This window comes from Emydura macquarii, unplaced genomic scaffold (genome assembly GCF_026122565.2).
Source record: "Emydura macquarii macquarii isolate MOO-44397 ecotype Brisbane River unplaced genomic scaffold, CSIRO-AGI_Emac_v2 contig_1045, whole genome shotgun sequence".
NCBI lineage: Eukaryota > Metazoa > Chordata > Testudines > Chelidae > Emydura > Emydura macquarii.
Window position 1 is genome coordinate 14129346 of NW_027131182.1, and position 14343 is coordinate 14143688.

At 39.9% G+C, this 14343-nt stretch overlaps 1 protein-coding gene across 1 annotated transcript in view; it reads right to left on the reverse strand.

Moving 5' to 3' along the window:
• The window catches only part of CPLANE1 (ciliogenesis and planar polarity effector complex subunit 1), a 168169-nt gene that overhangs the window by 14922 nt on the left and 138904 nt on the right, over positions 1–14343 (reverse strand). Inside the window, exons 38-46 of the mRNA XM_067545544.1 lie at positions 14141–14233; positions 12873–12994; positions 12407–12605; positions 11524–11765; positions 9550–9643; positions 8440–8601; positions 6506–6536; positions 5650–5781; positions 2882–3047 (exon numbers count right to left, since the gene is read on the reverse strand). Of these exons, the coding sequence (XP_067401645.1) occupies positions 2882–3047; positions 5650–5781; positions 6506–6536; positions 8440–8601; positions 9550–9643; positions 11524–11765; positions 12407–12605; positions 12873–12994; positions 14141–14233 (1241 nt within the window). The remainder of the gene's footprint in view (positions 1–2881; positions 3048–5649; positions 5782–6505; positions 6537–8439; positions 8602–9549; positions 9644–11523; positions 11766–12406; positions 12606–12872; positions 12995–14140; positions 14234–14343) is intronic.

Here is a 14343-nt window from a genome sequence, read left to right on the forward strand (position 1 = left end):
ATCACCCTAATTACTGACGCTTCCGATGTAGGATGGGGAGCCTGCATTAGCACCAACGCAGGCAATCAGAGGCTCTGGTCAAGGGAGAAGCTCCTGCACAGCAACGTGAGGGAGCTGAAGGACATTCACTCAGCGTATAAGGTGTCCCTCCGATTCCCGACAGCCAGAATGGTGCAGGTGCTGAGAGAAAACACCACAGCCATGGTTTACATAGACAGGCAGGGGGGAGAGCGCCTCTCAGACCTCTGCAAGGACTCCCAGGAGTGAGGAACGATGAGGCAGATAGCCTCAGCAAGTCGTTCCTACCCCGCCATGACTGGCTGTTGCACCCGGAGATTGTGATGATGATCTTCCAGAAGGGGGCATTCCCCAACTGGACCTATTAGCGTTGGCCTGGAATGCAAAGTGTCCGAGGTTCTGTTTGCTCCAGGGTCGCATGACTGGGTCTATTTCCGACATGTTCCTCATGAACTGTTGCACCCGGACCTGGACCCCCTGCACCTCATGGCCTGGAGGCCCTGTGGCTGGCAGAGGGAGAGAGGGCCTGCTTGGTGCAGGTCCAAGAACTCCTGCTTAGCAGCAGGAAACCTTCTACACAGGTTGTGTATCGGGCTAAGTGGAAATGGTTTACCTCTTAGGCGGAGTCTGGGGCAGTCTGCCCAGCCTATCGCCTTAACAGGCGACCCTGGAGTACCTGTTCCCGCTAAAGCTTTTCGGCCTTCCAGCAGCTGCTAGAGGGGAAACCACTGTTCTCCCATCCCATGTCGGTCAGTTTCCTCAAGGGGGTGGAGAGGCTTTACCTGCAGGTCTGTGACCCGGGGCCTCCCTGGGATCTCAACCAGGTCCTCTAGAGACTCACGAGGCCCCTCTTTGAACCCATGGCTTCATGCCCCCTGCTCATGCCTTCAGGGAAGGTAGCCTTTCTGGTGGCCATTACCTCAGCTAGGAGGGTCTCCGAGATTAGGGCCTTGACCTTGGAGCCCCCTTATACAGAATTCTATAAAGGTAAGGTGCAGTTGAGGCCACATCCAGCCTTCTTGCCCCAGGTGGTTTCCCAATTTCATTGTAACCAAGATAATTTTCTCTCCATGTTTTTCCCAAACTTCCCGGTTCGTAGGAAGAGAGGAGATGGCATCGCCTCACGGATTACATCATGCATCAAGTTCTATGACCAGCAGGCGAGGGTGTCCCTTCCGGGAATCATCACAGCGCACTCAACCAGAGCTCAAGCGCCATCGCCTAGCAGGCGACAGAACACGTAGGATTTGGCAGAGCCATGCTGAGGGCAGCTCACTGGTAAGTCCTACCCACCTACAAGGTATTGCTTATTAGTCACCTATAATGGAATGGACATAAGCAATCACTCGAAGAAGAAAACAAGGTTACTTACCAGTAACTGATGTTCTTCAAGATGTGTTTCTCAGGTCCATTCCACATCAGAACCCCTGCTGCCGGAGTTGGCAGAAAGAAGAGACTGAGGGGGCGTAGGGCCGGCAGTGCCTCATATACCACAGCATGCGTGCGGGACTCCAGGGGGCACCAGAGCTGACCATACGGGATCTGCTAAGGGGAAAAAGTTCTGGGAACTACGCACCGTGGCGTTCACTCACCTATAATGGAATGGACATGAGCAACACATCTCAAAGAACATCAGTTACTGGTAAGTAACCTTGTTATATGAAAGCTTTTTAGTAGTGGCTGTAATGTCACAATTTTTCCTCTGCGCTACAAGATCAGAAAGGGTGGGGCTTCCAAAAGCCGCTGAAACTGAGATTGGAGATCCAGGGGAAAGACCTGGCCCTAATCCTTAGCTCCCCAGCCAGCTATGTTGAAGGACTCTTCCTCTTTTATTGTCTCTGGGTATCAGTGGCTTCCAGGGTAATTTCTCTAAAGTGAATGCTGTAGCAGCTAGTCCCTGTGAATACTGCATAAGACCATTGTATCCAATGTAATCAGGGGCCATAAGGGATACAGGCCTCTTGTTTCCTTTTGATAGAAACGATCTTCAAGGCTGGATATTGATAATGAATTAAATCCTGTAGGTTTTATACTGCTTGTGGTTGGGGACCTGGAACCTTTTGGTTTCTGCCAGTAGGGAAGCCAAGAACCCTGATTCTGAATATACTGAGCACTTTGATTTCAAGCTGACCTGTGTGACCTGTCTGAGCCTACTTGATACAACCCTTCATCTTTTGATGGAAAAGGTTCCTTCTAACATATGCCAGGTCATCGAGTTTCTGCTGAACCTCTTTGTAAAACTGAATGTAGTCATGCATATCTGAATGCACAGTTTCCATTAGTGCCATATCACCACCATTTAAAGGATGTCAACATCTGGCTGGCCTCACACGTAAAAGCTCAGATTTTTAAATCAGTCTTGCTTCCCTTTGAGGACAGAATTAACAAAGGTTCAGGCCTTCTTAACAACAAACTTTTACTGCCCTTGAATAACAGGTATGTCACAGTCTCTTTCATTATAGTCAGGGGGTTACATATCATGAGTATAGCCCTTTTGCCTCTGATCAACAAGAAAGAATGAGAGAAACAGTTAGAAACATCCTTCTGCTTACTAGTATCGACTACCTACCTACCACCCTTGACACCACTAGGGTTGTGTTCCAGCTAACACCCAGAACAAATTATCATCATCTTTCTCAAAATTCAGCAGTCTGACAACCTAAACGTAGGAAATTTTGTGAACACAGAGTTAAAGTTACCTAATAAGTTTTCCAAATAATCACTGTTTATTAACCATTATTCCAGCCTTACACTACCCAACTCAGCCTTAGTTTATACCAATCTATAAAAGGAAATTCATGTTTTTACCACACTAACTTATATTAATGCACCAGTGATTCTTACAGACACCCAGTAATCTTACCATATTATTTCTCAAATTAAATGGATTATATTCACTCTCTCTTTGTTCATCCAGTTTTTTCAGATATTCTGCCAGTCTTTCCTTTCGTTTTCTTTTCATCCATGCTTGTATCTCTTTTCTTTCCTTTTCTGTTTTCTGAGAATGCCCAGCTGCAGTATCATGTATTCTGTGGACAGTTGTAAGTATGAAATAATTCAGCGTGTGTCCTTTGGTGATGAGGGCCATAAGAAAACACAGATATACAGTGATATCTGAAATTTTCAGACAGACACAAAAAGCCTAAATAATGACCAACTAGAAGAGTCATTTATTATATAAATCTCTGTATAGATATTGTATACATCTATATATAAATATATTATATAAATTACTAGATATCCTGACATGCAAGTATTTTTGAAGAGGTTTTCTAAAGGTATCTTTTTTCGGGTTGTGTGTGTAGGCTTCATATAAATAATCCTCTGCTTATATTTTTAGTGCATTAAATGAAAAATAAAATCAAAACACTGTAGAACCTAAAAATAACCTCCAAGAAAGATGTAATAAATTACCTCTAAGACTTTGAGAAAGTACATAGACAAAATGTCAAATAGATGCAAATATTAGCATTAAAACATTTTCAGACAACTGTTCTAAGTTTTGAATATGCTCTGAGTTTACAAAGAGTATTAACTTTGGTTTTGTAAAATAAAATTATTATAGGCATATAACCCACCTGATTGCCCCTCCCTCATTTCCCTCCCCTAAGCCTCTGATTGCCCACGAGCTCCCTGACCACCACACTTGGAGAGTAGAGTGATCATATTTCCCTGAAATGAAAATGGGACACACAGGACTGGCCTGAAAGACCTGGCATTGCCACTTTCCCGAGCCCAGCCACGCTGCAGAGGGGTGGCCAGAGCCACCTGGCATCACCACTTGCCTCCCACAAATGTTCCTCCATACCCCCAACTGAGCCAAGTAGCAGAGATGGGGACACGGGGGAACAGGAATAGGTATGGCCTGGGTTCTGGGCAGCAAAGCAGTGAGAGTACTTTTGAACTCAGAGCCAGGAGGTGAAGCTATTGGACTATGATCCAGCTAGCAGTGCGATGCCCCTTTGGCGGCTGGGATAGCAGAGGGGCAGAAAGGAGGCTCTGGGTAGTGGGAGGGACTAAGGAGACTCCAGACAGCAGTGCTGGGGAAGTGGGGGGGTTGGGATGTGGCAGAAGCGGGTGAGTGGAGGTGAACTGGGGAGAGAAAGAGGCTGGTTGGGGCAGGGGCAGGGTGGAGAGGGTTCTGGGGGCTGGCCCTGAAGGATGGGGTTGGGGAGGACATGAGGTGAAGGCTCCAAGGACCACTCCGGGACAGAGAGACAGAGACTGGAGTGGGTGGCCCCGGGGACAGCTCAGGGGCAGGTGGCATGAGGTCAGGGTAGGGAGGCCATGCCACATTCAGTGCCCTGACACAAGCAGATGCTGCAGGACCTGGTCAGGCACTTACCAGCTGGGTTGCCCAGTAGGGCCCAGGGGCCACAAGTCACGGCTCCATGGCCCAACCGGCCCCGCCATCTCCAGGGAAACCAGAGAAGAGTTTGAATTAGTCCCGTCAGCACTGCCCTCTGACTGGGCTGCAGAGTAAGCACAGGACTCCCCACTGCTTTCTGATTGGATGGGCAAGGTGCAGCAGACACATATTAGGCTACAGATAGGGGAAAGGGAGTGGGGGACAAGCAGCCACCTGGGGACATACTATGCCACAGCCCAGCTCAGCCACCCACTCCTGAGAATTTCTTGGAGCCCCCCAGTCCATACTCATTCCTTATGGGGGGCCTCTGCGTTGGGGAATGTGCATGGTGCCAACCCTGGCTTGGTTTCAGCCCCTTTTACCTTTGCAGTCCATTGAAAAGTGTCTGGTGGTCCGTATTTGACCTGTGGTCTACCTATTGTCTATTTCTGGTTTAACTAATCCACTTCAAATTCACACTTCTGGTTAATTCAGATTAATTTTCCTGGATGTCCCTTTACAGACAACTCCTAAAACTAAATGTTTCAAATATGGCTTCTAATCTGTGTGCCTCATTTTTCATTTGAGACATTTAGGACCTGATTTTTGAGGTGTCAAGCACCTGTAACTTCAAATGCAGTCAACAGAAGCTATGGGTGTTCAAGGCCTGTAAAAATAAGGTCTCAAGCTGAGCACTTTCAAACTGAACCAAATAAAACTCATGTCTTCAAATCAAGATTAGATTTTGTTGTAAAAGATTTGCTCTAGTTTAACCACAAATTATTGGACTTGATTACTGAATAAATTACTGGGTGAAGTTCTATGGCCTATGTTACACAGGAGGTCAGACAAGAAGATCATAATGGTCCTTTTTTGCCTGAAAATCTATGATTCTGTGAAAAAGTTAGTGGACACTTATGACATTTTTCACCAGAGTAACTTGTTCCTTATGGAAATCTCCCGTGTTAAAATGTCACATATTTTGTGACAGCTAAGTAGATTGCATACACTGTTCTAATATTATTGCCACTGAAGTCAATGAAAGTGCACTCATGCTTAAAGTTAAGCATGTTTGGAGGTTCTTGTAGGGTTAAAGTTCAGAGACAATGACATTTTATAAAGCATTTATTTAATCAGGCTAGTTTTAACCAATAAGCTGCTTGTTTTATTAGGGTTCTAAACACTAGTGAATTTAAACAATTTAATTTAATTAATATTAATTAATATTATAGCTGCTGTAAATCAGTACAAAGCAGAAGTGAAGAAGACAGCTATATTATTACCTGGAGATTTTTCTAGACTGTGTTTCTGTAAAGCCCAGTTCTGTAGCAGAAACGCCACCCTCTGTTACAAGATCGTTAATAATGTCAGTAATACCGCTCAGTCCAGTAATTTGCAGGGGATCATCTATAAAACTTAAATTAAGGAAAAAAACAATGTTACTAAAACAGGAATATATTTCCAAGAAAAACTAAATTAAAACATCTTAAAATCTTCACTTTTAAACTCAGGTGGGAAGGAATAATCTCCTTATTCAAGAGTTAGTTACCCATGCTCCTGTCTACCAAGTGGCCCATATTTCTGTATGTGTGTATAGTTACACAGAACAATATTCTAAGAGTGACACACATCAATCCATTTTCATTCAATGGATAAAAACCTTTTTAATACAGAACCTAAAGCCTCTGGCTTGCATTTTAATATTAGTATATCAATGGAAGTTGTGTGCGCTTGTCCAAAAGCAAAATTTAGCCCATAAAAGTAACATAAAAATGCATAAACACCAGCAGTGTCTTTGTTAAATGCTCTGCTACATGCAACATGTGCAAAAGAAACATAACTTTCAGCTGACTGCAGTGTGTTCATTCTCATTCTCTTAGGTTATTCTGATCCACATTACGTGTATAAAACTGCAGTGTGTTCATTCTCATTCTCTAACGTTATTCTGATCCACATTAAGTGTATAAAACTGCCTAACTAGAAAAGCATTACATTCAAAATATAATTTTGTTAATATATGTCTAGATTTCTATATAGATTAGATTTCCAGTTTGATATTCCATTTTTCAGGAGGATTTTTAGAAATACAATGTTAGCAATATAATTTAACAAAATCTGCGATTATTTCAAAATACTTACCTATCACCTAAATCTTCATTTCTATGAATGTCTGAAATAGAGATAACTTTAATCAATTAAAAATTAAAGGCATGCATTAACATCTAATTTCTGTGCAAATGTAACAAGACATACAGATTGTTATATGAAATGTAGAAAATTTTCAAACTGGATATGTTTATTTTACAATTAATATATGTACTATTGTACAGTCTTAACTACCTTGTGTACATGAGAGGATTTGGGAATATGTCATCTAGCCTCACTATTACTACTTGGTGGTCAGAGACATTCAGTGTAACAAAGATCACTCTTGGCCCTTAACTTGGAAGTAGCAATTTTATGTTTAAATATACACGGACTATAAATTTAGTAACAACTCCATAATCGATCTGGCTTTTTATGTCATTTGAGGTTCACTGTTTAAAGTAGATCTCACTTGGGAGCTGAGCTTCTACAACCATTAGCTAGGTTGCTAAAACCTGAGTGCTAGATTCATAGTTACCGACCAAAAGTATATATAAAACCTAAGAATGTGAAAGAGCAGAAAGGCAAGAGAACTGTTCTCGCACATACAGACAAAACAGGCACATGCAGGCAAAGAGAACTGTCACAGCAGTACAAATATTTACTTTGCAATTGGAAAAGAGGCTAGATGAAGTAAAATGAGGCTAGGATGCAGCCAGGGAAATTGGTATTAGTGACATACAGCAACATATGTCACTACCATGTGGTAGACTGGAGTTGAGGTCTCATCTCAGGTCACTGGTCAGATAAAAAAGGAGGGAGTACTGGCTTCAGAATCAGACCCAAAATTATTTACTTTCCTTCAACAACATTCCAATGAAGGTATCTTTGGACATAACACCAGATATAATAAGCCCCCCGGACTGTCTTCAAACATAAGTGATACTGTATATTAAAGATGTGCACCTGGGTTACAAATGCAGTGTTTCTACACTCCTGGATGCATAAATCAAGCAACCTAGAAAGGTTGCAAACTGATTCTTATGAACATATTACCATGATGATACATCAAATAATGCTAATGATCTCACTGCACATTAAGCCATGAGGACCTTTGTAGGGCTTGGTGGAGGTGTGATGCCCCTTTAAGGATGGTTAAAGAGCCAGCGAGTTACACCTGCATCTCAGAGGCAGCTCTATTCCTCAGCATGGGGATGCTGAACCATCCCCCTACAGGTGACTGGACGAAAGGGGGACTATTTATGCTCATATCTCAGCAATGAAAGCCTTCTTTTCACCTGGACAGACACCTTCCAGCCATGGAAGTAGTTGAAATACCAGATTTTCATTATGATCCACTCTGGGCATTATGCTAATCACTCCTTTTGGGGGTCTGTGAAAGAGTTTTCCCTGACTGACAAACTAGCCAAGGCAAGGTGGGTTTTTTTGGCTTTCCCATAGTGGGTTGGAGTTTTGGGAGAGGAGGAAGGAATGAAGGGGGGGGCGGGGGGGATGGGATGATTAGGCCATGATGTCACAACTCATTACGTAAGTGCAGATACTCTGGAGGGAATAGATACAGTGATCAGATAAAATGGTTTATGAAAGGATTTAAAGAAAGTATTCTTTGAAGGAGGGAGCAGGGGAGGGGGGAGGTTCGAGATTCCCTATGACTGGTCTGACAGGTAGTCAACTTCTCCTCCGTTTATAGCTCCATTAACCCTCATTTGAGGGGAGGGGTGAGGTCCCAGTAGCCCTCCCAGGGTATATGTAAATGATTATGGAATTACCTGAACTGTATAATTTTATCTGCTGGGTACTCCCAAACATATAGGAATAAATTTGCAGCCTAATTAAACCATATCCAGTGTCTCCTGTCCTATTTGCGGCACAGCCAGCCAATGCAAAAGATTGCAGCAACAGAAAGAAATGTATCTACTTGCTTTTTAACAAGTAAATGGGAAAAAGAGTAAATTAAAGAATGATACCAGAAGACGACTTTATACGACTTGAAAGGTTAGCAGCTGAAGTTGTAGGGGAAAGAGAGTGAGCTTGCAAGGCAGTGTAACTGGTTAAAGAATATTCAGGTTTTGAACCCTCCTCTTCTTCATCCATAAGATCTTCAAAGCCCACACAGCTCACATAACGTGCTGATGCAATGGAAGAATTAAGAGATACAGAAAGTAAAACACAGTAAAAAAAAAATCCAGACAGACAAATAAAAAACAGAAAATGCACTACAATAATATCATATTTATGAATTTGTGTTATGGATTGATTAATATACCCTTAATATAACCTAAAACAAATAAAACATAATGTATTCAGATCACTGTGCTGCTGAAAGTTAACCAGTTGAAGTATGGAGCCATATTACCCCAGTATGAGCTCCAGGAATAGCTGTGACTCTGATGTGAAGGACTAAATTGTGGCTCGTCCATGCATAGGGGCATGGATTCATCTTCTGTATCAATACAGAAGCAGCCATGATTTGGCCCTATATCTGATGTTCCTTCTTTGCCTCAATTAATCAGTACAGTGCAGCAGAGTTACCCAGATAAGTATTTTCAATCCATTTTCTAGACAAAAATAATCAGTTACATAATCAATACCTCACCACTAAGACATCAATTTAACTGATGTGACCTTTTATTAAGTTAGGCCAAGGGGAAAGATTATATCCATTTAGCCACCAAATTGCATAAATAATGAAATCTTATTACAACGTAGGGAAAACATTCAGAAACCAAATGATCATGTCTTACAAAATTAGTGTGGCAGCCAATGCAAGCACTGAATTTGATTTTACAAAATAGCTGCAATAAGCACCATTATCTCTAAAACCCAAGATCAGGTCCTGCATCATAGTCATGGAAACAATTAAAAGTATATAATTTTTAGTCCAATGCGGCTGAGTAAGTTCTTCTTATATCAGTACTTTAATATTCTACCTTTCATTTGACCTCTTCTTGATTCTTAACCTGATCTTTTCCCAATTTTATAACATGCAGTGTCTTTTTAACTCAACTGGCAATACATTTGCAAAATTCCATACTTCAGCACAGGGCCCACCACTCATCTGTTAACAGGACACATACCTTCATCAATAACTCCAACATTTTCAGAGAACAAGGAAGCTGCACCCAAGTCAGTGCTGGCAGCCATTTCTAAATCTTCTATTTTTTTTACTATCTAAGAAAAGAACCCACATAATTGATAAACAAAACTTTCCTCAAAAGTATTTTTAACTGAAACAATTATATATCAAATATTCACAAAAAGATTGTTTGTTTTAAACAGAAATATCTATTTAACATTTTAACAACTATGTTCTTATGCAAAACATTTTCAGATAAATAATTTGGTTGTGGGTGGAAGCAAAGGAGCCCTAATTGAGTCTTGTTCAATCTGTTCAGGTAAACAGCTAAATCTTTAAAGATCCTACCCTGCTAACGCTTACAACACTATTCACATAAGTAGTCCCATTAAGCTCATACTACTCATATGCTTAAGGGTTTGTCTAGATGGAGAGTGAGTGTGTAGTAAGTCAGGGTGTTAACTATAGTGCAACCTGCTACCATGTACTAGATGTTCAGCAGTGCACTTTGACGTACACCCATTTCAAACAGCAGTACATCAAAGTGCACTACAGAATTTTTACAGTATGATAGCCAAGTCCAAATGATCAGTTAATGCAACGCAAGCTAGTGTGCAAGAGATTCATCCTCTGGGGTTTGCCGCTCACTAACACTCTGCATAGACAAGTCTACATGTTTTCAGGAGTGCACCCTTATAACATGGTTGATTTTATACATGTCATTTTTATACAGCTGAACTAGTTTCATGTGGCTTATTTAAAATAACATGTAAATGTTTTAGGTCAGATATTTCAAAATGTTAGTAACTCACGACTTTCCAGGTGGTATGAAAAGTACCTGTGCAAACCAAACCGAAATTAATGATACTAAAATTTGATCCATCATTCTAGTCAGTGTCCCTAAAAAATAGTTTTTTCATGCTTTTAACTTCTTCTCCTCCTACCTCAGATATTTTATGCTTTACTGCCTCATTATCTTTTTGGATATGCTAACAGCTTGCCTGATAATGTACAAAGTGTGAACATCACTTGAAGTGGCACATGCTGAATTGGTGTAAAACAGCATAACTGTTGAAGTCAGTAAAGCTATGCTGATTAAACTCCAGCTGTGGATGTAGCCAGCTGAAAGCAGAACTCATTGGCTCAGGTTAATAAAGTCACATCCATTCTGTAGTAAGCTGCATTTATACTTTTAAATGGACAGAAATAATAAATAATACTTAATAGCATTCATCTGATGTTCTCAAAGCAACTTTTTACAAGAGAGTATATTTCCCCATTTTACAGATGATTAAACTTCAGCATTTTAGATGGAAAATTCATAAGAAAATTAAACTAGATGTATCAAAGAGGCAAACTCTGTTGCTGGTTTCTCAGTTTTAATGTTTTGTCATGGCATACAGGAAATTGTATTTCCTAGATTTATATGCTGCCATCCAAATATACTACATACTCAAATGGAATTTATTTCGTTTATATATAGATAGATTTATAAAAATGCTAAAATGGGCATCTAAGGTACCCTTGATACAACAAGTATTTTTATTTATAAAAATAAACACACACTTAATAAATGTCATGGAATGATGAAAGATTTCCAAAAATCCAGTCACTCAGTTATTCTGCAGAACCAAAACTGCAGTTATCACACACAAGATTTTTCTAAAACTTGTCAAAAAGGTCTCCTCCCCAGCCTGCAGCAATTGGCCTTTAAAATCCACATAATTCTAGGATACCTAAACATACTGGGCCAGTTCCTTAGCTGACTGCAACAGAGCTTTGCCAATGTATACCAACTGAAGATTTGGCCCATTGTCAGTAACAATGCAAATCAAGAAATCCAGCACTAAAAATGAATGGACAATCCATTATTCTCTCTTTCTTAAAATATACACACACATCATTCCAAAATGTAAATTCTAACTTTAATTGAAAGAAGAAAAAAAAATAAAAAGAGCAGACAATCTGAACACACCAATTTAGTATTGCTGAAATCCTTCTCCATATTTTCAGCTATGTTCTGTAGTGCCTGCAGTTGAATATCCATTTCCTGCAGTTTTGTACAAAAGCTTTCTTTGCTAATGATTTTGGTTGATAGTCCTGTAGAGTGAATGATGCTCACATCCTCATGCAGTAGGTTCCAGGTTAGGTCATCTCTCGCAGCATCTGATTTTATATCCCCTTCTTGCAGTGGGAACAATACATTTTGATAGTCATCTTAAAATAAAAAAAAATAATAAAAAAGAACAAATGTAATACCGGGAAATGTAAATATTTAAATAACACGTACACATGTATAAGTTATGCTGATGCTTTTGGTGTGGGTTGGAAGAGTGCAAGGACCATCTCTACAGTAGTCATATTGTAAATCGTCCTTCTGTGAATAAATCTCCCGCATCCCACATGGAGAATGGGATCATTCACCACTTCCCCCATCCCAGGACCTGAAGAGGGTTTGGGGGTCTGAGTTGGAAGAGAGGGTTGAGAGATACACATCGTCCCCTCTCACTGACAACCAGTGGTAATTCTGCCAAAACATAATGCAGGTTTGTAGCTGCATCAACTTTTGAATAGACCCCACCGTCCTTGCTACACTGTTGAATACCATGGCAGTGTGGCTCTGCTGCAGGAGGCCGGCATTGGTGAGAATGGTGAAGAATCACTCAGGAAGAGACATGACCTCGAAAGGGAAAGAAAACACAGGGGAATTCTGCAGAATTTCTTAGCAGGAAGGATGGCCTCTAAGGTGGGGGAAAGACAAAAGGTCTCTTTGTGTGGAAGTGCAATGATGAACGATTTTTGTGAGCAATTAGCTTCAGCTAAAAATAAATATAAAAGAGTAAATAAGTTATTGTTACCTTTCCTCTGAAATTCATTAGGTGGAATTGCATTGGTAACAGAAGCTGCCATGTGATGCAGTTTTGCAGAAGATTGAACTTCAAAGTTCTCACTTTGTTGTGTGGCAACTATCTCTTCTGTAGACTCAGCTATAACAGGTAAATCCTTCAAGAGATCACTGTCTTCAATGTCAATCACATTGATATATTTGTGTCCAATCTGAACCACAGGAGAAAAAATTAAAAGGAAATATACAATATGTATTCTGGGTAGTACTATGGGTAACTGTCCCCTTTTCTAATCCATTGTCTTTGGTTTTTTAGTTGAAATAGATACTTGTTTATTTCAAAGACTGGATAACTGAGTTGTTTTTCTGTAAAAGTTCATCCAATTGACTCATGCTGATGAGATGAACCCAAACTAACACAACTGGTTACATACTTCCTGTTATAACTGTATTATCAGAAAACATTTCTGAGTACTAACCACATCAGGAGCAGTATCAGACACAGAGGACGGTAAAGGCTTCTCTCCTCCTTCTGTGTGGAACGTGAGGTTTAAGTACATGTCTGGTGGCAACATCTGAAGAACATTTGAAGCCAGATGTTCTATTAGAAAGGAAATAATGGTCAGGATTAACACATCCAGTAAATATCCCTGACATATTAGAAAAACGATTTGGAAACCGATTGCACTGACTCAGAATCAAGGAAAGCTTCTGTTATCAGAATGCTTTTACCAGAATAAAATGACATACTATGTTATATTGTTGTTTAATATTTATTCACAATAAAGATGAATATTATTAAATTATTTTTCATTTTGGTGATAATCAACACAAATTAAAAAATCAGTAATATCAAAGAAACTGTAAACTTCTATTAGTTCCCAGAAACAGTTCTTCACTTAAATAGATTAAAAAAAACCCCAAACCTGACACTTTACTCTAAAACACACTAAAATACACTGTTAGCAAAAATTGTAGCGCACATATTTACAATGCAGTGAACTATTAGATGGTGGAATGGTCTCCCAAGAGAAGTGGCCCTGTCAAAATCTAAGCACTTGTGGGGAACAATCATTCACTGGCAGGGGGAAATACCTAGGTGATTTAATGGGGTTTTTCCGTCTCTAATTTCTATAGGTCTAGGCTAGATTAATAAAATTATAGTAATAATCCTTTTGTTAATAATCCTGTAAATTCTAACTTGAAGATGTGGTACAGCTTTGGAGTTAAAAGGATATTCCCATTATAATCTTTATAACAGGTTTTATATTTGGCAGAAATCAAATTTAAAAAAAAAAAGATCTCCTTCAGCACCAATTTGCACAAAAGAGAAGTGTTTTAAGTACAAAGAACAAATCAGATTCTACTCTGCAAAAAAAAACTCTCTTGAAAATTCAAGGCCTGATCGGGGGAAAATTGTTCCTGCCAGTAAGTAGAAAAACTGAATAAGGCAGCCGTTCAGAGATGGAGAGACTGGGAAATGATGGATATGTACAAAAGCACAAACATATTTGCGAATGCAGGACAATAAAAATGTGGACTAGAGTGTCATGAAATGCAGTCACAATCCACATATTCATATTTCAAAACACGGTCATTTAGAATTAGATTTTAAGGACAATTGGAATAAAATTAATTACTATACATAATTGCACTATACTCTCTACTGAAAACATTACATAATATAAAAGTGTTTATAGAAAACCCATACAATCCACAGAATGACAAAGAAAGACAGAAGTCACACCTGTTGATGGAACAGATGCAATAGGTCGGTTTTTACTATGTTCAGGAACTATGCCTTCAGAGCCAGTTTCTATATCTTGATATGACTTGAGAACTTGATTGGTATGAAAAAATAAAATCAAAATGGATTACTATAACAAGAGGAAAAAACATTACAGCTGAAAGAGCAGAAACCCACACAGAAAATATTTGCTTATTATCCAT